General features: G+C 40.7%; 2 protein-coding genes across 5 annotated transcripts in view; one reads left to right on the top strand and one right to left on the bottom strand.

Moving 5' to 3' along the window:
* Window positions 1-7,858, bottom strand: part of DOP1A (DOP1 leucine zipper like protein A) — a 60,781-nt gene extending 52,923 nt beyond the window's left edge. For 3 of the 4 annotated variants that reach the window (XM_030267519.4, XM_030267514.4, XM_030267518.4), the window contains exon 1: window positions 7,741-7,858. The gene's annotated coding sequence lies outside the window, so the exon portion shown is untranslated. Of the gene's footprint in view, window positions 1-7,383; window positions 7,702-7,740 lie in introns of those variants that run through there. The other variant, XM_030267513.4, reaches the window with a different exon arrangement.
* Window positions 7,859-11,597: 3,739 nt separating this feature from the next.
* The window catches only part of UBE3D (ubiquitin protein ligase E3D), a 78,200-nt gene continuing 66,771 nt past the window's right edge, over window positions 11,598-23,026 (top strand). The window contains exons 1-4 of the mRNA XM_030267509.4: window positions 11,598-12,681; window positions 13,008-13,210; window positions 15,161-15,251; window positions 19,515-19,746. Coding sequence (XP_030123369.4) covers window positions 12,620-12,681; window positions 13,008-13,210; window positions 15,161-15,251; window positions 19,515-19,746 — 588 coding nt within the window. The 5' untranslated portion in view covers window positions 11,598-12,619. The remainder of the gene's footprint in view (window positions 12,682-13,007; window positions 13,211-15,160; window positions 15,252-19,514; window positions 19,747-23,026) is intronic.

Here is a 23,026-nt window from a genome sequence, read left to right as displayed (position 1 = left end):
TCTACTTCACCTCTAGCAGAGATTAAAATACCAATACCACACGAATCTGGGTACACCTGGATGTCTGTGGAGTCTTTGCACATGACTCTGACAAGGACAGCAGGTGTCTGGGGCTGTGGCTCTTTTGCAGCGGGTTGTGCATAGTGTGTTCCCAGAGCAGCCTTCAGGTCCCTTCACTGATGAGGTGGTATTAGTTTTCCTCCAACTCATGTTAAAACAATATTGCTTCAGCTGTGTTTCCACAGCATGTGCTCATTCTTCATAACTTTTGTACCTAAGTGCCTTCTGTCTCACCTCAACACAAACTATTCACCTATTTAAGAGGCTCTAAATGTTTTTCACTGAAGCCAAAGGAACGTGGAGAGGAACAGCAGCTTCACCAAATCAATTCCATGAATGCAGCTTTTATATAGATTCTGCTCTGATTCAATCACAAGGTTATAAGGCTTGATTCATAAGCTCTCCTTTATCTATTTTACCCCAAAACTCCTCTTCAGGTTTGATTTGCTACTATTTCACTCATATTTTTCAAGCATCAGATAATTGCTCTATTTGTATGTTTCACCCAATCTGTAATACTGAAATAATGGTACAGGTCCAGTGGTTGATTGTGAAGCACAAATCTGCATACATCAAATCACTTTCAGAAATCTCAAGATTTGTTCCAAGTACTATAAGAATCCAAGCTCACAAGCTTGCTCATTTGAATTCCTCAGGGTTTCTGCTTTGCAATGCAATATTCCAAGGCATTTTTAAAATTGTGTACCATTTCAAAGGTGGCTATAGGATGTACAGAAAAAGAACTATCAGACAATTAAAAAGCAGATGACAAAGCATTCTAATTTCACTGTAGTGCGACTGCTTTGTAAGTTGATAGTGCCCACATATTAAGTCAGCAACTGCAGAAAAACATTTGTATTTAAATAGACTCAATACACAGATTTGAATACAAAGAAAACAGAAGCCTTGTCATTTGGTAATTTATTATGCTTTGCTTCCCTTCAGAAGCACTTAACAACATGAATAGCAAAATAAGTCTTGCAAATCCCACACCAGACTCTTCAGATAAAATTCATATACAGAAAATACATACATAACCGCAGATAAAGATTTTCCAATTACAGCTAATTACTCTGCTTCTAGATTGACTTTCCACAGTCCTCTTATTTGTAATTTTTCAAATAGGAATCTCTCGTCTTCTGAAGAATAAGAAACATTTGAACTTGTTATTTTGCCAACTGCTATTCAGTAGAATAACGAAAGAAGAACCTCCCCCATACTACACAAACAAACAAAACAAAAGAACCCCACCTAGCAATATTATTAACTATAACCAGCCATTACATCATTAGTATCCTTCAACAGTCTACAATACTTAGTAAGATTTAATATTGTGATTAATAACTTCTCAGTACTTTTCTACCTAGTCATATTCACAAGTGGACACAGAACATTATATTTTTCCACAGAAAAAACAACTCTGCTTTAGGTGTTCAAATTTCTTTCACAACAAAATTTAATTAAATAAAATCTCTATAATAATCTGTGCATTACACATACTGGCAACTTCTAAATCAACACAGGATGTTTTCCTGGGAGTTATTCTCATATCAAAAAAGAACTAAATGCAAGAAAACCCATGGCTTGTACTACAGAGGTTAGCTTAGCAACTGGATGCGCACCCTCCTTACTTATAAAGCTACAAGTTTATTTATTATTACATTAAAAAAAATCAAACTGTCTGTAAAAAGAAAATGAATACATTTTTCCATCTTTTGCATGTTCTTCACAGAAAAAAGACTGGAATAAACCAAAGTCTATCACTGAGCACAGTCTGATGCAAGTACATCAGATATGTAAAATTTTCTTTCTGCTATTCCTGTCATATGGTCTTCAAAGAGTGGCTTAAACCAGACAGGAGTTCATAAAGAGGAACAAGAAACAAGCCTAAAAATTCATAAGATACATACAACCAAGTTTTCTAAGGATTCTGCTACTCTAGTTACTACTTGAGAAAACAAATTTTTAATTATAAACAAACCCTAAATAAATATGCTTTAGAGTACAATTTTTCTGAAATTTAAAAAAAATATCAAATCTATGTCTATTTGTTTGTCAGAGGGGAGAAGAAAGTGACCAAAGACTTCTCACTCTCATGGACAAATACATATGTCTTCCAATTGCCTTTCAGAAACGGAGTTTAGAGTGACATTTTAACCTCTCTATTCAATTCTATTTTATTACAGTTCTCAATATATAACAGGTTACCTACAAAACAGTTTGATATACTAGAATAAAATCTTGAATTTTGACTCCAGACCCACCAACAGAACACTTCTGATTCCTTTTATTTCAGCCCTTTAGCACTACTGCCTGCATATTGCTCAGGACTATCTTAGTGTTTCTGGCAAAGTATAACAGCCATCATTTTTCTAGAGTTAAGTACTTTTGCACTTCATGAATGCCAGAATATTACATCAGAGTCTCTACTTCTAAAGTATCATTTTTCATGAGATCAAATCACATATTCAGATTTCACAGATCTGAACTTATGTCGCTCAGTAAATGAAAGATGATGATGATTTGCCTCTTACAACTCAGGTCAAACATTAACTAAAATAATTTCTTCTTACTAAAATAATATTTCCCAATTTTTTCTTTCTTACAACAAAAAATTAATGAATTATCTATGTAATAAATTATAGCTTAATCAGTGATCATTTTACATCCAAAAATCAACAAAGCTCTAGATAGCACTGCTTCTTATTCTAAATTATGCTAAACATCTAACACGTCTTACTAAAAAACAGATGGTAATTTAAGTCAGAATTACACAACATAGTGAAAAATGGGAAAATGCTTCCTTGAAATTGCTGTTATTCTTAAACACTTACTTCCAAGTACTTTTTTTGTCCCCTTCTTCCCTTTGTTGACCACTGTATTTGAACAGCCAATATTTCAGTCTAAATCTAGAACTGGTCACTATTTCCCTCATAATAAATTACATATTTGAAGAAAAAAAAAAACTCAAAAAAAACCCCCAAAACCCTAAAATTTACCATTCAATCAATCTGACAAGTGTTCAGAGGGTTGCCTCCTTAAACTTTATTTCATCTCAGCTCACACAGTTACCATCCTTCCACACAACCTAAATTTTGGCAGCAATACATCCAAAGAAGTCTGAACAATTTGATTAAAGACATTTTAAAAATAATTATTTCATTCTCACAGCTGCCATGGTCAAAAAAAAAAAAAAAGGTTGGCTTGCTCCCTGAGCTGGTAGGGCCTTTTTCAGCTATCTACAATCAAATCTGCAACATCATACAGCGTCAGTTCTCCCCTTCATAAACAGCGTGAGACTGAATATGAGCAATAAGGCTGTTTGGATTACTCTAAACAGGATATGGAAGATATTTACCCGCCATAGTCACATCCATGGTAACCACAAGTTCAGTGGGCTGGAAAAAGCACTGTCACAGGGAGAAGGAGAGCTCTGGGGCGAGCGGCTCCTGCGCCACCTGTGAGCACGGGGAGCTTTGTGCTTTCCCAGTCCCACAGCAGGACTGCCCAGCTCTCACACACCCACCGGGCCCTGGGAACACTGCCCTCCCTGTCGAGTAGTGCTTGATAAGTACACGACATCAAATAGTTATCTTCTCTCCAGCTGCCTGAGCACAGGAACAGGACAGACTTCCTTAAATAAATGGCAATTTATTTTCACTTTTGTGTGTTTCAGCCTCATGTCTTCAAATGGTCCCTATACCCTCTCTGAAAAGAATTCCTTTTTAACTACTCAGCTTTTCTTTTCCAAGCATTTATTGAGAGGCTTATCTTGAGGTATTCGTCTTCTTGCATATTTTTTACTCTTGTCAAATTAATATGTAATACATTTAAAATAAATAGATGAACGACAGTAAAAAAGCCATAGCAAACATAACATTGAAATAAACTCAAACCATAATCACTTAATTTATAGCTATATTTTTACTATGCTTTTTTTAAAGCAGAGTTTGCCAACTTGAGAATACTTTTCAGCTTAGTACACAAAAAAAAAAAAAAAAGGACTTATATGAGGTTCACTGTCTTACATTACACTTGCAGTACTCTGTACTGAGAGAGCAGCTTTGCTTCCAGGGTAATGCTGTGCTTTCACATTGAGACGTCTCTTAAAATATTCTGATACAGAGTTTTAACACAGAATCTACCAAATTGACAACAAAAAAATGGTAGCCAGATAATTTATTCATTTATTCTTTGCTCACAACAGCCTTTCATCAATCCATACCCACTGTTCCAATATGTAGCATCAGGTGGGTTTAACATTCTGTCTCCAAACGATCCTGACAGGTCTTTCCACAAAGGCATGTCAGAAGGTCTCCTATCCTTATCCTTACCTTACTTGGACAACCTAATACAATGCATTTGGGCAAGACTTTGTCCATCTTCTTTTTTTATTATGCCCTGAGGTCTAAGGTATTTGCAATTCATTAATTTCAAATTTCAACTAATTTCTATAATTTTACTTTGATTTTAATTCTGAAATAGTGTCATATGTCATGCATACATCTCTGCATTATCTAGACTGGTTACATTTTACAATGCATCTGGTTTCCCAGTTCCAGAGGTAGATTTCAAAGGCATTTGTAAAGTAGAATCCTCTTCTGAAAACAGTGCCTGGACCAAAACTTGTTCATTCTCCCTATCCTCAGAGGTAAGCCAGAAAATACATAAATAAAAGGTTAAATTAACTACAATTTCTTCAAATGAAAAACCAAGTTAGGCAAAGCACCATTCCCTGACTTCTAAGTATTTTTTAATGCTTATACTAAACTACAAGTTTCTGATAAAAATAGGAATGTGTTGACTAGTAAAACTATTTACTGATTCTCCTTGGTGTTTTCTTTTCATTTCTTGTTTCAGTTATTGGGAGAAAATGGTTGATCCTGCAGTGTTTCTTCTCCCTGGCCTCTCAGAGGGAAACATATCACTTACTGTTTCTATTTATCATTCAGCTTCTTTTCAGCTACAAGTCAGAGCAACATGGTTATTAATCTGGAAGACAATTTATGTGCATACAGAAAAATTACTTTCATTTTTCTATTTCATGCTTTAGCAAGTATCATTTAGTGCAGCCTCTATCTCCTACTTTTCTCAACCATTCTCAAAACAGAGATTGTTAACAACATACTTCATATCTCTTCTTGGTTCTCTTCTACACACTGCAGAATTAACATAATACAGCCCCACCAAGACAAAAAAAAAAAAAAAGGAAGAAAAGAAAAAATAATATCAATAAGCATTTTCAGCCAGCCAACCCAGAGCAAGGAGTCATTCCTGGCTAAGCAAGAAGACACTAAAGGTGGACAGCAGGAACAATGGCCAAGAGAACTAAACCAGTGATGAACACATGGAAGTGTCCTCCCTGTATTGAAACAGGAAACAATGACAGGAGATCACAGGCTGAGCCCATTTAAACCAGCAGAGTACAGCTCATTCTCTTCACAGTGGCTGGTAGGGGCTGTTTTGGATTTGTGCTAAATATGGTTGATAATATAAAGATGTTTTCGTTATTGCTGCACAGAGCCAAGGCCTTTTCTACTTTTTGTACTGCCATACTGGTGAGCAGGCTGAAGGTGCATGGGCTGTTCAGAGCTGGGACAGGTGACCCAAACGGCCCGAAGGGATATTCCAGACAACATGACATCATGCTTAGCATACAAAGAAGGAGGTGGGGGGGGGGAGGCGGTGTCTGTTTTCTTCCAAGCCACCCTAGGTGTGATGGGGCTATGCTCTCCTGGAGATGGTTGAACACCTGCCTTCCATGGGAAGGAGTGAATTCATTCCTTGTTTTGCTTTGCTTGTGTGTCTCCTGCTTTCCCTATTAAACTGTCCTTATCTCAACCCATCAGTTTTCTTCCTATTATCCTTCTCATTCTCTCCCTTGTACTGCAGGCAGGGGAATGGGGCTTGGCTGCTGGCTAGGGTTGAACCACATCACCACCTTACCCACAAAGCTTCCTGTGCCTGCGATGAGCATTTCTAAAGGTATGCATAGCATGCCAATAATTTTACACAGGAAAAGTACTGCCTATATTGTTAACAGAACCATCCACTCAAATGCACAGCCACTCCAGTAACGGAAGATTAAGATACCTTTTCTTTACAAAATGCTGTTTAAACATCTACCATCACAGGTGCTATCAACAAGCTGGGAAAGCAAGATATTCAGTGAGCTAGAAACGCAGCATCTCCTCATATCATTTACCGGCTGCTTAGTTTCCAAAAGTGCCAATTCTTATGTCAATAAAAACAAAATCGTAAATTATGCTGTAAATATTCTGCCTTTTTCCAAACTGACATCTCCCATCATAACATTCATACATTATATTTTGAAAATTACTGTACATTTTGGATAATCACAATATTTAGGCATCACACTATTAGCAAAAGGTCTACTGTATCCCACCCTGTTTTTGAAAAGGTACCAATGTTGGGGAAAAAAAAAAACAAAACAAAAAAAAAAAAAAAAACAAAAAAAAACAACAAAAAAAAACCACAAAAAACAAAAAAAAAAAAAAAAAAAAAAAACACAAAAAGAGCAAATGTGATAGTCAGGCCTGCTTAAGTATTTAACACAGGCCAAGCCTTAGCAGCAAAACAAATAGACTAGGATCTTCAACCTTATGATATGGCCCCTTATTACCTGGAAGTATCTAGCCTGTTACTCTTTAGACACAGTCTTCCCAACTCTTCACACTCCTACAGCTGAAATTCAGGTATCAGTAACACTCTGCAATTAACCTGAGAACCATAACACTTTCACTATTAGTGCATACTGAAAAAAGACCGAGGAGTGAAAGCATTTCCTGCAATCAGCAACAAAAGCAATGGTTGAATCACCCAGAATAAGCTCTTTAAAACCTGCACCTCATATCTAACATATTTGAGGTCACTTAAAGAGATAAATTGTTCAGTTATCTCTGGTTATTGTCACAGGTATGAAAATATTATTTCTGAAAAACATTTAACACCAGAAGCTGTCATATATTTATGCTTTTTAAACTAGCATCACAAGATTCAAGGCCATCTCTCCATCAACAGATGAAATTCAACCCTGCATCACACAACCCAGTGACAGACGTATGTCCCACGTATCCTTCCAAATACCACACGCAGTAACTCCAGCCACCGGGAATCTCACCTAAAAGAGGCCCGCAGCCCCCTGGACGCTCAAGGTCAAAGCAGGACGACCCCAGCAGCCCAACGCCCGGCTCATTCCCAGGCAGGCGGGAAGGGCTCCCGGGGGAAGCTCCACCAGGGAGGGCGAAGCCAGGCCCCGCCGGCGCTGCGGGCGGGGGGCGAGGCTCCGCACCCAAAACTCACCCGGGCGCACTGCGGGGCACAAAGCCCAGCGGGGAGCGGGGGCAGGTGCCACAGGTCAATTGATGCAGCGTAATTAACAGGCTATAACCGCTCTCCCGGGCTCCTCAGCACCTGCCCCTCGCACACAGCCCCGTACGGCCCGGCCGCCAAGAGGGTGCCGGAGGGGAGGGCAGGGCAGAGGAGAGCAGGACAGAGCAGAGGACCGGCTCGGCTCGGCTGCAGGGGCGGACCCTCCCCAACACCGGCGCGGTGACAGGGTGGAGGGAGGAGAGCCGGAGCAGGAGCGGCAGCCGCCGGCGGGCCGCGCTGCGTGCCCGCAGCAGGGTCCCGGGGAAGGAGCGGGGGGAGCGGCGTTACCTGAGCGACCCGAGCCGGAAGAGCCCGACCGCCACCGGCACCCCCGCGCCGCCCTGACAGCTCCCGGCGTGCCCCGCGCCGCGCCGCCCCGCCCGCCGCGCTCCGCCGCGCTGCGCCCCCTGGCGGGACGCGGGCGCGCAGCGGGCTCGGGGTGAGCGCGCGTTTGTTTACCTCGCCTGACATTTACCGAGCTTACCAAACACCGCGCAGGTAAAAAGGCAAAGTGGGTGGGTCTTTAGAAAATTATACTGCAACAGGTTTCCCAGTGAAGCTGTGCATGCTGGAAGTGTTCGAGGCCAGATTAGATGGGGCTCTGAGCAATCTGTTGTAGTAGAAGGTGTCCCTGCTCACGGCAGCAGGGTTGGAAGGACACGCTCTCTAAGATAACAGAATCAATTGGGTTGATAAGATCTCTGAGATCATTGAGTCCAACCTACGATCAAACGATATGTTAACCACACCATGGAACTAAGTGCCATGTCCAGTCTTTCTTTAAGCACCTCTAGGAAATGTGACTCCATTGGGATGTGATGCCTGTTCCAATGTCTAACCACCCTTTCTGTGAAGAATTGCCTCTGAATGTCCAACCTGAACCTTCCCTGGCACAGCTTATGACTGTGTCCTCTTGTCCTGTCTCTGGTTGCCTGGCAGAAGAGGCTTACCCCCACCTGGTCTCTTCCAGCCCAAACTGGACTGTAACGCCATGATGTGATATTACTTTTATGTTAGCAGTAGCTGTATTGAGAATTTTCTAAAATTTCTTGTAATTAGTATGCTTGAATCCTTACTACACATAAAAGTGTATGAGTGCCCACATAGATAGTATTCAAAGGACTGTCTTTTACTGCATTGCGAGAGTGATTTTTCAACTGGCCAGTTCCACAGTATAAAGGGTACAGCTCTTAGACTGTAATATGTTAGTTTTAAGCCATCATTACAATTCTCAAATTTAAGCAAGCTTCATGATAGCAAACAGAGCTTATGGTTATGAATTACTTGAGTAACTGCAAAAAAAAGAGTGTGCTCATCTTACATGATTAATATTTTAGACTTTGTCTGAGGACAAGTATTTCTAAAATATTGCCAGGGGAAAATCTCATAATATTTATAAATCTTCTACTCGGTGACTTATGTTGCCAGCCAATATTTATTGAAGTCTAATTTTATTCTCCAGACTTGGGATAATAATAAAGAGTAAATGCAATTGCTTTTCTCATTAAACTATACCAGGAATCGGTACATGAAAAAAAGTTACTTTCTGGAAAGCTGACAGATTCCACTGGTTTTCTGAGGCATCAATATGACTCTATGTCATGTATTTTTATTGGAATGGTGCCCTTTTTTTTTAAAAAAAGATACTTATAAATGCCTTTGAGATATAATTGTTAATTAGGTTGGTCATCCTTTTGGAGCTATTTAACAGTAGTGAACTTCACAGAGGGGAAGTGACTGTCCATAACTGACCATGTGCTTTCACATGCTACTGCATTGCAGAGTGGTTGGATTCCTAAGCTTCCCTTGTGCTGAATTTAGTAGTGGCAGTTACAGCTCAGAGCTCCAAAACACTTCTTTCAAATTCTCTCATCAACTTTATGTGCAGTGGCAATCAAAAAAACATTGTATGTCATTGGGAAGAATATTGAGAACAAGACAGAGGTAGCTGTTTGGCTGCTGTGTAAAAGGCTGATGCAGTCTCAGATTGATTATGGCATCAATTCTTGTCTTCACAGCTCAAGAGGGATGTAGAGAAGTTGGGAAAGGCACTGTGGAGAGATGTCACTGCTATATTACAGCAAGAGCAATAATGACTGTGAATGATGCAGAGAGAGAAGGCAGGGGAGAGGATTGATCAAATTCTACAAAACCATGAAAGGCAACAAAGTTGTTGTTAACCAAACCCCACAGTATGAGAATGAGGAGGCACAGAAAAATTATTTTCTGCAAAGCAGAAAACTTCTAGAACATATTGGCACCAGGGGCTGGGGCTTTGGACACTATCTGTAGGTTGAAGGATACATTATTCATATCGGTGACAAACACATCCATAAGTGGACACTGAAGGAATTGGGTAGGGATGTACCCACAGGGGAAGTACCTGGAAACAACCACACTATGAAGCTCTTCCTTATTAGTACCTTGTTTTACTGATGTTGGAGTCAAAATACTGGGCTGGGTGCAGCACTGATGTTAGGTGCACTTGCTCTGTAGGAAATTTACCTTCCTTTCTCTGTAATTATTTCACAGCAGAAATGGTGAGAAACCTATCATAGACAATTTTAAATAGGTGAGGCTCACACCCTGTGAACACTTAAGATTATTCATAACTTTGTAACTTTGGGCAATCCTTTGTAACATCAAAGGCCCTTTTACTAATACTAGGCGTCAATTCTATAATTACATGGGGTTTGTGTTTGATGTATGACCTACTTGTCCACAACAATTTAGTTCACAATACAAATTTGTTTGTGAAGTAATTGGAAATGAAACCCACCATGTGGACTAATTCTTTTTCTTCCTTAAAAAATAAAGGAAGCAAACAACAACACAACCCCACACCACCACACCGAGAACAGCATGTAGACAGTACAGTCCCATCTTAGAATACTTCATTTTGTTATTTTTAACAAATAAATGCATCATTTGTTAAAAATAACAAAATAACTCAGTTGAAACTGTCTACTGCCTGCTGTATTTTTTTCCCACAAAATCTAACCTTACTCCATTTTCTGCTTTGGGACTCTCCTACTTGGTTTTGATAACTCCAAGGACTAAGATTACTTCACTATAATCATGTCTTTGATAATATATTTCTATAGAAGTAACCTGTGCAAATTTGCCTGTTTGTTGGAGGCTTTGCAGATAATGTTTTCCAATAACTTTCTGCAGCCACAGAGGGTCTTGTGACTTCTTAAAAAGTAAACACTTCTAACATTGTGAAAAGACTCCTTTTTTGCAAAGTGAAAGTTTCTCTCCTTGGTGTCCTTGAATACCGAACATCAGCTTCTTACTGTGAGGGTGGCATCCTGGATGAAGTGTGCAGTGGTAACAGTGTTCATAAAGTAAGGGAAAGTCACGCAGGCATGTCAGGGTGGACTTACAGTCTCCTGATAAAAGATCTCATGAGAGGCAGTGGAGAACCTCACCCCAGAGCAACAGCTGCCTGTGCCGAGAGCCTGTTTGCTATGAGTACAATGTGACAGCATTCAAGAGCTGGGTGCACATGGACCGGGAGCAATTCAGGGAGACTTGTAAAGCTGCTAGAAAGGGTGAAAGGGTTTTTTTCACAAGGCAGGGGCTGAGTAGTGATGCCACGGGACACAGTCCCCACTGCTGGGGAGCCTGCCCATCTCAGCAGAGGCCTCTGCGAAGACTCAATTTTGTGGTGATGATGGGGTGACCCCAGCCAGCTGCTAGCTCAGGGGTAGAACCAGAAGAGCAAAAGCATGAAAAGCTGTGGATTAAGACAATGATGTTTTAGTGGATGAGGGAAAGAGGAACAAAAAATCCCCCCAAACATACAATCACTCATCACCTCCCAAAACAAGACTGCTGATGTCAGTCAGTATCTGAGCAATGGTCACGTTGGAAAGACTGTGCCCTGAGTTTTTACTGCCACGAGTGATGTTATGCGCCAAGGAACATCACTTCGGTCGATTCAAGTCAGCTGTACGATTTCTCCCCCTGCCCCACGCTCTTCCCCACTTCTAGTCTACTTGCTGGGTGGGGCGGAGTGAGACGCTGAGGAGGCCTAAACAGTATGCAAACACCGTTCAGCAATCGCTAAACCAGCAGTTTATTATCAGCCCCGTTTGGCCACGAACGCGGAGCACACACCCCCAGGCACAGCCCACAGCTCCTGAGGGGAGGTGCCCGAGAGAACGGACCCAGGCTCCTCCCGGTGGTGGTGTGGCAGGAAAGCCAGAGATGACAGCCCGATGTTGACACAGAAGAGACTGGGCATAAAAAACCCCCGTGAGACCAGCCGGTTGTGCAGACCTGGACCTTGGGGCTCGATGGGACTCATCCCTGGGCTCCCAGGCCCGACTCTAGGGCCAGCAGCGGCCAAGCCGGGGGGCACAGCAGACCCCGGGACACGCTCCCGCCACTGCCCCCCGTCGGGCCGAGCTGCTGGATGCTGCGCTTGGATCACAGCAACCCCATGCAGGGCTGCGGGCGTGGGGAGGAGTGACTCGAGAGCTGTTCGGCAGAGAAGGATACGGGGGGACTGGCTGACAGCCCAGCCCGTATGAGCGAGCGGTGTGCCCAGGTGGCAAAGAACGCCAGTGGCATCTTGGCCTGTATTAGGAACAGTGTGGCCAGCAGGACCAGGGCAGTAGTAGTCCCTGTGTGCTTTGCAATGGTGAGGCCGCACCTCCAGTGCTGTGATCAGTTTCTGGGCGCCTCAGTTTAAAAAGGATATTGATGTGCTGGAGCGCGTCCAGAGAAGGGAAACAAGGCTCTAGAAAACTTGTCTTACAAGGAACGGCTGAGGGAGCTGGGGTTGTTTAGTCTCGAGGAGGGTCGGGGGGACCTCACTGCTCTCTACAATTGCCTGAAAGGAGGTTTTGGGGGCGGGTCTCTTCTGCCCTGCCTACTGTGACAGGACTAGCGGGAATGGCCCTAAACTGAGACAGAAGGCGTTCAGATTAGATCTTAGAAAAATATTTTCCACCGCTAGGTCGGTCAAGGGCTGGAACAGATGTTCCAAGGAGGTGGTGTAGTCGCCATCCCTGGAAGTGTTCCAGAGGCTCCGAACGCAGCGCTGGGTAATGTGGTTTGGGGCTGACTCTACGATTCCGCGCAGGCGGAGCCGTGACGGGCGGGCGGCGGCGCCGCGCCTGCGCCGGCGGGAGGCGGCCGCTTCCTGCGCGGTGCCGGCATGGCGGGAGCGTTCCTGATGGAGATCAGGCGGGAGACGCAGAGCGCGCTGCTGGTTATCCGGTAGTGCGGGGGCGCTGCGCCCGCCGCCGCTCGGGCCGTGCGGGGCAGCCGGGGGGCGCGGCGGGTCTGGCTTTCAGCGTCCTTAGCCTTCAACGCGGGGAGCGGGTTGTGTGCGGGCGCCTGCCCCTGCTTGTTCGGCTCGGCACTACTGTGCAAATAAATTTTTCCTGAGAACGGTGGATTGTTTCTCTCGGCTGCTCCTCGTTCACCGCGCGGATCCGGGGGCGCGACTGGGGCTGCGGGGGAGCTTCGGGCCGGCCTGTGTAAAGCAGCAGCGCACCCCGACAGCTCCTTCCCGAGGCATACGCGTTGCTCTTCCTCCGCAGCGTGGCGGCGGAGCTCCCCAGCGCGCCGGCGGAGGTGTCGGTGTGCGCGGATTCCCTGGAAGTGAGGAGCGGCGGGAGCTGCCATGCGGCGGCGCTGCCGGCAGGGGTCAGCCTGGCGCCGTCCTCGTGCCGCGGGCTCCGGCACCTGCGCGGGGACGGGCTGCACCTGCGCGTGCGCCTGCGCCGCCCGCCGCCCGCCGCCGGTGAGGGCGGGCAGGGGCAGGGGCAGGGGCAGGGCCGGGGTCGCGCTGCGGAACGGGGGAGGGTGGCTCGGGACCTGGCACGTTTGAGTGAGAGGGGCTGTGAAGTGTAAATTCTGCAGTGCAAACACCTCCTGGAGTTGTCAGTTTTAGATATTGAAAGTGCAAAAATGACGTAATGCAAGGGAAACGCGGTGTGTTTGGGATCTGCTCGCATTCCCCCCCACCCGTGCTTCCCCATAGTACTTCAAAATTATTTTCTTTCTCTTCTATTGCGCGTTTGGCAGCTGAAAATCATAGAGTCATTAAATGCTAAGGGGTTGGAACGGACTTTAAAGATCATGTAGTCCCAAGTCCCGCTAGAGCAGGTTGCTCAAGGACTTCCCCAGCCAGGCTTTGAACCTGTCAGGGCTGGGGCATCTGCAGCCTGCGCCAGCGTCTCACCACTCTCACAGTAAAGAAATTCTTAATAGCTAACCTAAACTTCCTTTCTTTTAATTTGTATCCATTACTCCCCATCCTATCAGTAATGGAGTAATGTGATTCATCTAGGCAGACTGTGCTTCTCTGTCCCTGATGTCTTAATCCTAAAGGATTATGGGTTTGTGTTGGGACTCTTTATTCTCACAGCTGGGGTTTCAGGGGTTAAGGTCATAGGTAACATCTGCAAAGTTACCTTCTTTACTTCTATGATGCTAATTCAGGTCTAGGATGTGTTTGCAATAAATAAAAAGCATGGCTGTTGCAGCTGTTGCTTTCTTTCATTCTGGCATGCAAGCTCAATACGTTTAGATTAATTTCATACAATATGACACAGAAAGATGTATCAAATAACACAACATTGCCATTCTGAGCTATTAAAGTAGAAAAGGATGATAAAATATGTAATAGACAGTAATGCAGCACCAGAAATACATTGGAATACTCTGTTGGTATACTGAGATGGCATCTGTACATTAACCTATAATTATGCATGTGCTTTGACAACTCAGTTATACTAAAATTATTTAATGCATCCTATTAATGAAAATGTTTCAAAAGACCAATGATGAACTTTTAAAAATCAACCTCAGAAAGTCATGCTAGTGAAAAGTAAGTATGTGAACCAGGTGGTAATCAACATGTGTATTGGATAGTCTTGGTTACCCTTTTTTATATTATTATGCAATATAGTTGAAATTCTGGAACATTTTAAAGTACTTTTCTCATGTGGTTGAATCCTAAATTTCAAATATTGAATGTCAATGCTGAGTATAAACTTCGATTGTTTAGTATTTGAAAGTGGATGATGCAAAGCATATTCATATGTAGAGCTAGGCTTACAGTTTTACTTTTTTTTCCACTTAATGCTATCAGATAATTTGGGGAGACTTTGATAACTTCTTTTTTACTTTGGAGAAGTTGTTTGAGCTGCCTTTTGTGAGACTATTTTTGCTTTCCTGGCCTGCAGAGGCCGTTGCTCACTATCTTTTCCTGGAGTGGTTCCACAATGGTTGGTTTCTTACCTGCCTGAAAATATAAAACTAGTGTCTGACCCTGTTCCCCATCCTGACTATTTGTGTTACATATTGGTGTGTCCCCTCATACTGCAGATACACTGATTATCAGAAATACCTTTACAAAGGAGTAGTGTTGAATTTTGATTTTTATAATCTCTTCAATTATATCAATATTTCAACTCTCCTTCTGAAAAGGATTTGCACATTGAACATAATTCTTCACATACATAGCTCCTACTCAGTAATATGGAGCATGAGGTGGAGATGGCAAGTTTTTTCCTAAACAGAAATACTTGCTTTTAAAAGAATTAAGGTTGTGTCTAAAATGTCAGCCTTTTTCTTTGCCTGTTAGATTTATACTTATTGGTTTCAGGTATTTGGCACGATTTTTTCGTACAAGTGACTGAAAATTTTACATAATTTTGAAGATTAATATATTTCCTTCCATCTATAGATGTGGTTTTTGCTTTGAGGGAAAGCCTGAAACCCAGCAAGAATTACGTATTTTACTGTCAGTCCTGTGGTGACATCGTAGTGAGCGACCGGTGAGTACTGCAGTGTCTTGTATTTATAGCAATAAATGCCATAGTGATTGGTATTCATGTTGTTTTGTGTACTGAGAGACAGCTAACAGGTATTTGTTTTGAAATTGGTAGACAAGAACACATTTGAAGCACTGCAGATGTCAAAAAGCAAAATTATCTGAAGCAGTTTTTAGCTTTTTATTAATTTACTCCTTGATTTCTTTATTCCTCTGTATTTCAGGTATCCTTTTCAGTTCTTTTCAGTCTGTTGTAAATTTCCTTCAGTCATCATGCTGTAATTATAAAGTGGATGCTCAGAATGGGGATATTGACCACAGCTTCTTTTTATCTTTTAAGCAAAGCCTGCCTCCACATAGTTCAGGGATGCTAAATTTGGGAAACAGGAATTGTATCTTAGCTGTGTGACTTGTTCTTATCTCTGTTCCTTAAAAAGTCTGCAGAGTGAATGAGAATTTTAGTAAAAAGGTGCTGCATTGTCTAGCTCTTCTGATGAACAATTTTGACAGCTTCAGCTGAATATAGAAGAATTGTTAGAGGTGCACTTACAGCCTTTTATGATTTGTGTGGTTCCTAATACTCAAAACAGTAATACAAATGTGTCTCATTCTCTAAATGTCTGTTACTTAGGTATGGATTTACGGCTAGCTGAATGTAACTGAATGAGAATTTCTTAACTTTCTTTTCTGAAATGTCTCATCAGAAAGTCTAGTAATAACTCTTATTTTGATATATCTGTAAAGTAGTGGAACTTTTAATTTCTAGTCAATAACTTTTGCTTTCAAATCATGTTGCACATTTATACTTGCATCTCTGAGTGGGAATTTGCCTTAATTTCAGCACACCAAATTCATATGCATATATTTACATCTTTTGGTTCTGCATCCTGTAATGTGACACAAGAAAAATTTTTGAGAAAGGACAAAGAATGCATGTCGATGCATTTTTACTTGGCATTTCTCCTTGCAGGAAACCTCTGAGTCCCTTGAATGTTGCCACTACAAAAAGCTAAGACACGAGTAGAAAAGTGGAGCTGCCGGTGTATCCAACACATTCTGTTCCAGCATTTCCAAAAGGAAGAGAGTAGCAAAGTCAGAACTTCTAGCTACAGAATTCATGTGTTCCTCTCTCCCGGAAGAATTAAGTATGACAGTGACAGCAGAGGTAGAAGGATTGAAGGCAAATTGCAGAACTGTGTGAAAGAGAGCATATTAAAGTCTGAATTACTAGGCAAGGGTCTGTAATAAGAAACACCTGAAATCTAGAAAATCATACCTTTAAGAAGAAATTGAAATAAATGGGGTTTAGTGTAGATAAGGTTGTGGAAAAGACATAAGATTTTTCCAATATCTAGGAAATTGCTGCAAAGAAGGTGGCAGTAATCCTCAGTTGAAGCAAGAGGAATCTAGGTTAAAATGAAAGAAAAAAACCAAACCAACAAACCACCTCAAACCTATTCTAAAGCTTATTTTTTGCTGTTAGAGACTGCATAGGAAGTCTTCATTTTAAAGGTTAGATTAAGAAATGTACTAGGAATGAGTTAAATGTAAGTAATCCTTCCTTGGTGAACAAAAATTTATACATTTTCTGAAATCCTCTGCCTCAGTCTATTTCCTTTCAAAAATCTGATAGCTCTTCAGAGGTTAGGGTTATGCTCTTTCATTCTTTTCCATTGCCCTCACATTACACACATTAGAGAAAATTATTAGATTTTTTTTTTCTTCCATCCTGCAAAAGCTGCAAAGAATTAGGGATACTTTCTTTTTTCTTTCTCTCCTTCCAGTTTGGCTAAGTGTGCCTCATATATAAAATAATTCTTTAAGACTTTATTTCTGTCATGAAGAAATTCTTAAAGGCTTGTGGTGTGTGGATGCCAGGTGCCCACCAAAGCTGTTCTAGCACTCCCCTCATCAGCTGGACAGGAGAGACTAAATGTAAAAAAATAATAGTTGGTACTGCACAAATATTCCATGGAAAAACTCATGGCAGGGAAAATCTAACAGTTTTTCCTACATTAGTAGTGTTAAGCCAGACAGTTAATTGACAAGCTGGGCTGTCCCAAGATTTTTTAATCAGTAAATAAGGGAAACTGCAGTTAAAGAAATGCAGTTGTTTTTCTTTTTCTCTGATAGAACTGAACAGTTATTATATGTTTAAAAGTCTAAAGTCCATTTTACTTCCAGTTTTCAGTATTTTCAATAGACAGAATGATATTATTGGGTGTTAGTTAATAATGACATCTGGGGTTACTTTTCTTAATCCAGTCTTACGGGGATCTCTATGGTCAAATACTTACCTTAGTCTGGAAGATCATTTAAGAGTTATATCCTTATGGCAGGGCTCTTATAGACTAGTGCTCAACTTCAAACTTTTTAAAAGTAAGTTAATTACCTATTTTCTGGTTGGAATTTGGAAACAGCAGGAGATTCAACCTGGCTACATTAGACACTTTCAGGAGACAGCTATTCCTAAAAGTTCCCAACCTAAGAATTGTTTGTTGTTCTCTGACTGTGAAGGCAGCCAAGGTGGCTGTTTTCAATTAGAAACTTATTGTTATTAGGAGCAAGTTTGAAGAGATAGGTCACCCTGTTTTGTAAGTTTTATCATGTTACTTAGTAGCTAGGTAGTCAGTACGTAGTAAACCTCTAGTTAGTTTTGTTTGTTTTTCTAAGAAGGCTCCATTTTTGTATGTGTTACATTTTTCCAGTTCTGGTGACCCAGGACATGGCTTCCCACCCATGAGTGGCAAAAGCCTAAATACAGTGGAAATGGTATATTTTCTTTATAGCTCAGAGTTAGGAGGAGTTTGTTTTGGAAATTCCTCCTGGTTGGAAAAAACTGCTTTTGTTAGAAAAGAAGTGAAAATCTTTATGTTGTAGACTGTGAGAATAAAGAAAGGTTGATTTAATGAAACAGGACATCATGAGTCTGCAGCTTAAGGTAATGTCTGTCTTTTTTTTTTTCGTTATAAGAACATTGCTGAGCTTTTTGTTACTTTTGTGTAAATACAGGAAGATTTGTTTTTGCAGTGTGAGTCCAGGCACTGGAACTAATTGTAAAGGCTGATGAAGAATCAGTTTGTAGGTCAGCATCAGAACTAAACTGTCACTTTGGCAGAATTGAGTAGTATCTCAAACAATATATAAGACCACAGAAAATGAAGACAGACATGGGTAGTGCTGAGAGGTGATCTTACTTCGTTTTGGTAAAGCTGCATCAGAGGATCAGTTATTCCAACTTTCATCTGCAGATGGAGCAAGCAGAGTTTAAAATGTGTCGTCTATGTATATAAAAGATTTTTTAAAAAACATTTTTCTTTCACTCACTGAACAATTCAAAAGGGCCAAGAATCTACAGGGGGAAGGACTGACATCTTCAGAAAATGTTAGTCTGGGAACTGCAGGAAAGGGAGGGTTGGCTTAGCAGCTGTGTTTTTATTTGCAAAGTAGCACCATAAGCAAAGTTGTATTTGAAACTTTTTAGTAAGGAGTAGAATCAAGAAACTCTGGTGAAGATTTCAGGTGACAACTGAAGAAACAGCGTAACCATTCGAGGAAACTAGGCAGTGAGCAGAAAATTCAAACCCAACACAACTGATAATGAAAATAAAGTAGTTTTTCTGGAAACAGTATCCTTGGTCCATACAACTACCCAGGAGAAAGGGATTTGCCTTTTTTGTATATGACTTCTGAAAGTTGGATATGAGTATCTGAATAGAAATTAAGATTGAATTATCCTTTGTTTGTTATTTTGTTTGTTTGGATTTTTTAATGAAGATGTAGTGTGGTATTTTTTTCAGGTTTTACCTTTTTCATATCTGGTATCTGAAACAAAGAACATGCTGAATCTTGCTGTGGCATGAGTCTGTTTCTATGGTTTTATAGCAACATTTAAAGCAAGGGATCTGTACAAGAAATAATAAATGAAATTGCAAATGCTTATTGTCGTATTTTTCAGTACTAATTAGAACTGTTTTATTTCTGCCACATGATTAACTTCAAGAGAGGACTATGTCAAATTCTGCCTTAAAATCATTGAAGAAATGATTTTGGGAAATGCTTTGTCACAGATTTGGCAGGAAACTCAGCCGTTGCTTTTTCAGAATTCACTCAAAGAAAGTGCCTTTGGCAGGACAGAGAGTCAAGCCCTTCATTTTGAGAAAATGCCATACTTCCCCCACTATTTGCAGGAAGCCTAAAATCTCTTTTAGTGTCTTAGAAATGAATTATAACATAACTGAAATATTTATCTTTTCTTCCCTCTAAGAAAATTTCTCAGAGTTCTTCCTCTACCGAGTGAAAACTGGAGTGATTTAGTTGAAGAGTGGTGTTGTCACCCTGACCCCTTTGCCAGAAGAACTTTGCACCCTCAGCATGGTGACTGTTTTGTTGGAGACACTTTTTTTCTGCTGAACTCAACAAATGAATCACATCTGCCTGAATCTTCTGTGTGCTGCTCAGAAGATGGACACCATGTTTTGCAGAGTGGCTCCAACTTGGTAAAGTATTTATTTCAAATAGTTATTAGGTGAAGTTATTTGGACTTTTTCACTGTTAAGTACTATTTTTTTTTACTATTTTATTTAATTTGTATGTATTACGGAACTGTTTTGAAGGTCATTGAGTTATTCACATTCAGCTATATAGAAGCCAGAAGATATTCCAGGCTCTGTTTTACGTTTTCTAAAGCTCACACCATAGTCTTGATACTGACTTCAATATGCAAGTAGAACTTAGTACTAGAAACAGAAGCTACTTAACTATGTAGTTCTAAACCCAGATATTTTCCCCCAAAATTATAATGAGTGAAGCGCATCAGAATTCACTAAGTTAATAACTGTGACAGGTTAGGTGTTCATTAAAGAGTAGTGGAGCAAAGAATGAGGTGGAAATTGAAGTAACAATTGGTTTTTTCTTACAGTGTGACTTGAGGCATAATCATAACTATGATTAAAGAGAACTGTTACTTTTTTCTTTTCTTTTTTTTTTTTAGCTTTAGAAAGACTTGGAAATATCATTATATGTGTGTTGTGTTTAGATGTGGCTGTCTTAGGTTCTTAAAGCACAGTAAGGAAATTGAGTTTGTTTGACTGCTCTGTCTAGTGAAAGGAACCTGCCATCCTGTATTATAGCTCTTCATGGTGATATTTCTGAGGTGTTCCAGGATAAGATAAATTCACCAACCAAGTCTGTAGGAAGAAAGTTGTTGTTTGGCTTAGAAATATCAAAATTTGTTGTTGCCCATCACCATTTGGTGATGGTTATGTTTCAGTGGTGGGATAAAGACCATGAAGAAAGACAGTTCAGTGCTTTACTTTTGGACATCTAGCACTTGTATAAAAGTTCAAGCAATGATCTTTTCTTCTGCCAGAAGAACATCCAGGAACTCAGTTCACCAAAACCTACATTTCCATGAAGAAGCGTTTTCTGTTAATCTACTGCTTGTCTGCCTTTATACTGACAAAGGTTGGGCCCACACATGCTGTATTTTCTCCCAGTACAAAATATTAAACTGTCTACGTTGCTGCCTTGGCGATTTGTATCTGTAAAAATTGATGGCTTATTCCATAGAGATTTCCAGCATGAAACATTTAATCTCTTGAGAACCAGACTCCCTGATTTCTACCTGCTGCTTATAGTGATATGTATTATTCCCAGTAAGAATCACCAGGATTCTCGCAATTCAGTGGTTGCTGGTATGATGCTCCAAGCAACCTCTCTGCATGGGGAGCAGTTCTGTCCTGTGATCCTTATCTGCAAGGCTTGCAGCTTGGTCCCTTTTGTTTCTTGTTCCATTGTTCTTTGAAAAACAGAATGTGTAGAGAGGAAAATAAGGACTGGTATGCTGTAAGGCTATCAGCATGGCAGAAGCAGATTAATTTGGCTTAAGTCTGTGACAATGGTGGAGTAGATGATACCAAATTTCCAAGAGGACGGTGCTTTCTGCTAAAGGTTGCCAAAATGAATTTTCACATTTCAGTAGTCTTACAAGATGTCTTAGAATATCAGGAATAAATATGGGAAGAGGTAGGACTCATAGAGTTCATATTGCACACTTCTTCATCAAAGAGAATGTTTGTGAATACAGGATTGATTTGGGGGCAGAAACATAATAAAAGAATGTGGAACAAAAATTTTACTGAGATGTGGGTCGAACCAGGATGACAGCAGAACTTTAGAATGAGGGAGGAGGCTGTTTTATGTCAGGGGCATATAATAGTAGTTTAGTCTGATGAATTTTCATGTTTGCTTTCTTGTATTTGCATTGAAGTTGAGAATTTGTTCCTTGTTGTGTCCAATCCCTTTTTCTACATCTTTCACACTTGCAATGAATTCTCATTTCTGTGTTTGCTTATTTCCAGCATCACTCAGTTGCCAAGCAAATGAGCACAACCATTAGATCCAGCAGAAGCTAGACTAATAAGGAAAAAAAAACCCTCATACTGAAGCAGAAAATTCTTCCATAATATGAGTAATAGAAAGTTACAGGCAAGACAGATTGCTATTGGCATAAATGTTCTCATTTTAGAGAATATTGTTGCAGTCTGCCCCAGTATGAAAGTTTCTTTTTAATTGCATTGCAGTTCTTTGGGAAGTGTTTGCCTATGACCAAAATAGTAGCAGGAATGTACCAGAGATGCTTAAATAATCTTTTCCAGACTCCAGTGGGACCAAGACAGCATCCGTCCATTGCAAACATATTTTTCACATCTATTAGTCTTCCAGTGTAACATAGTTCTTAAATGTCACATGGTCTTGCAGCATCTTAATGGTATCTCTTGGGGAAAATATTTTTCCTGACACCATATCTGGGATCCTTAGGTATAGGAACAGAAGCTATTAGGCTTGTGATCCACCTGCATCTGCAGATTGCCAGCAGCTGCAAGTTGTCAAACAGATAAATTGTTTTAATTAGTTGAGCTAAAACTATCCCTTTTTCCATTGAAGCATGATACAACGAGTTAGTGATGTTTTTTAGGCACAGTTCTCAGTCAGCACCTGTAACTATAGTCAGAAAAAAAATACTCAAATTGTAGCTTTCAAGGAAGTAGTGTGTATTCTGTACTTGTACTGTGCAGTATTTGTACCAGTTTGAAACACTGGCTTACACAAAACCTTGTCTGTTTTTGTACCAGTTTGAAACACTGGTATACACAAAACCTTGTCTGTTTATCCTTGCTTTTCACAATGAGCAAGTAATTTCACCGCATATGTTTGAGAGGAGTAGCAAGGTAGGAATTGGGAAAGGGGATAACTGCACATATAGGAATCAGATTATTTTCCTGATCTCCATAACAAGGAGACTGTACTTCCAATATAGTCAGGTTTCAGGCTGTTAGTTTGATTCTCTGTTTTTGACCATCATTAAGGTTATATATATATATGTATGTACTGCTTTCAGATCAGAGCTCTAGTGTGCTACAACCAGGTTAATAAGCCCACACAGAACCAGTTCTGAAGTTTAGACTTTGGATTAAAGTAAGAATTGTGCTTGCTTGTTTGATGTATTGAATTTAAATATTAACATTTTAATTAGTAGGAGTCTAATAGGGTAGATGTCATCTTTTTCAAAGGCCGGTAATAGATGCATAAAGCTAAGGCAAATATTCCGTGATGTTTTGGAGAATGTAGAGACTCCTTGAACTAGATATTGTTTATCCACATTTTTGTTTCTAATAAACCCTTGATGACATTGCTTCCTCTGAATTTATGAAGACTTTTTGAACTTGTATGTACTTTGATATGAAAAATGCTTTCCTATAGTGAGTATCAGACTAT

The sequence above is a fragment of the Taeniopygia guttata genome, chromosome 3 (assembly GCF_048771995.1).
Source record: "Taeniopygia guttata chromosome 3, bTaeGut7.mat, whole genome shotgun sequence".
Classification (NCBI taxonomy): Eukaryota; Metazoa; Chordata; class Aves; order Passeriformes; family Estrildidae; genus Taeniopygia; species Taeniopygia guttata.
This window is presented reverse-complemented; position numbering and strand designations above follow the sequence as displayed.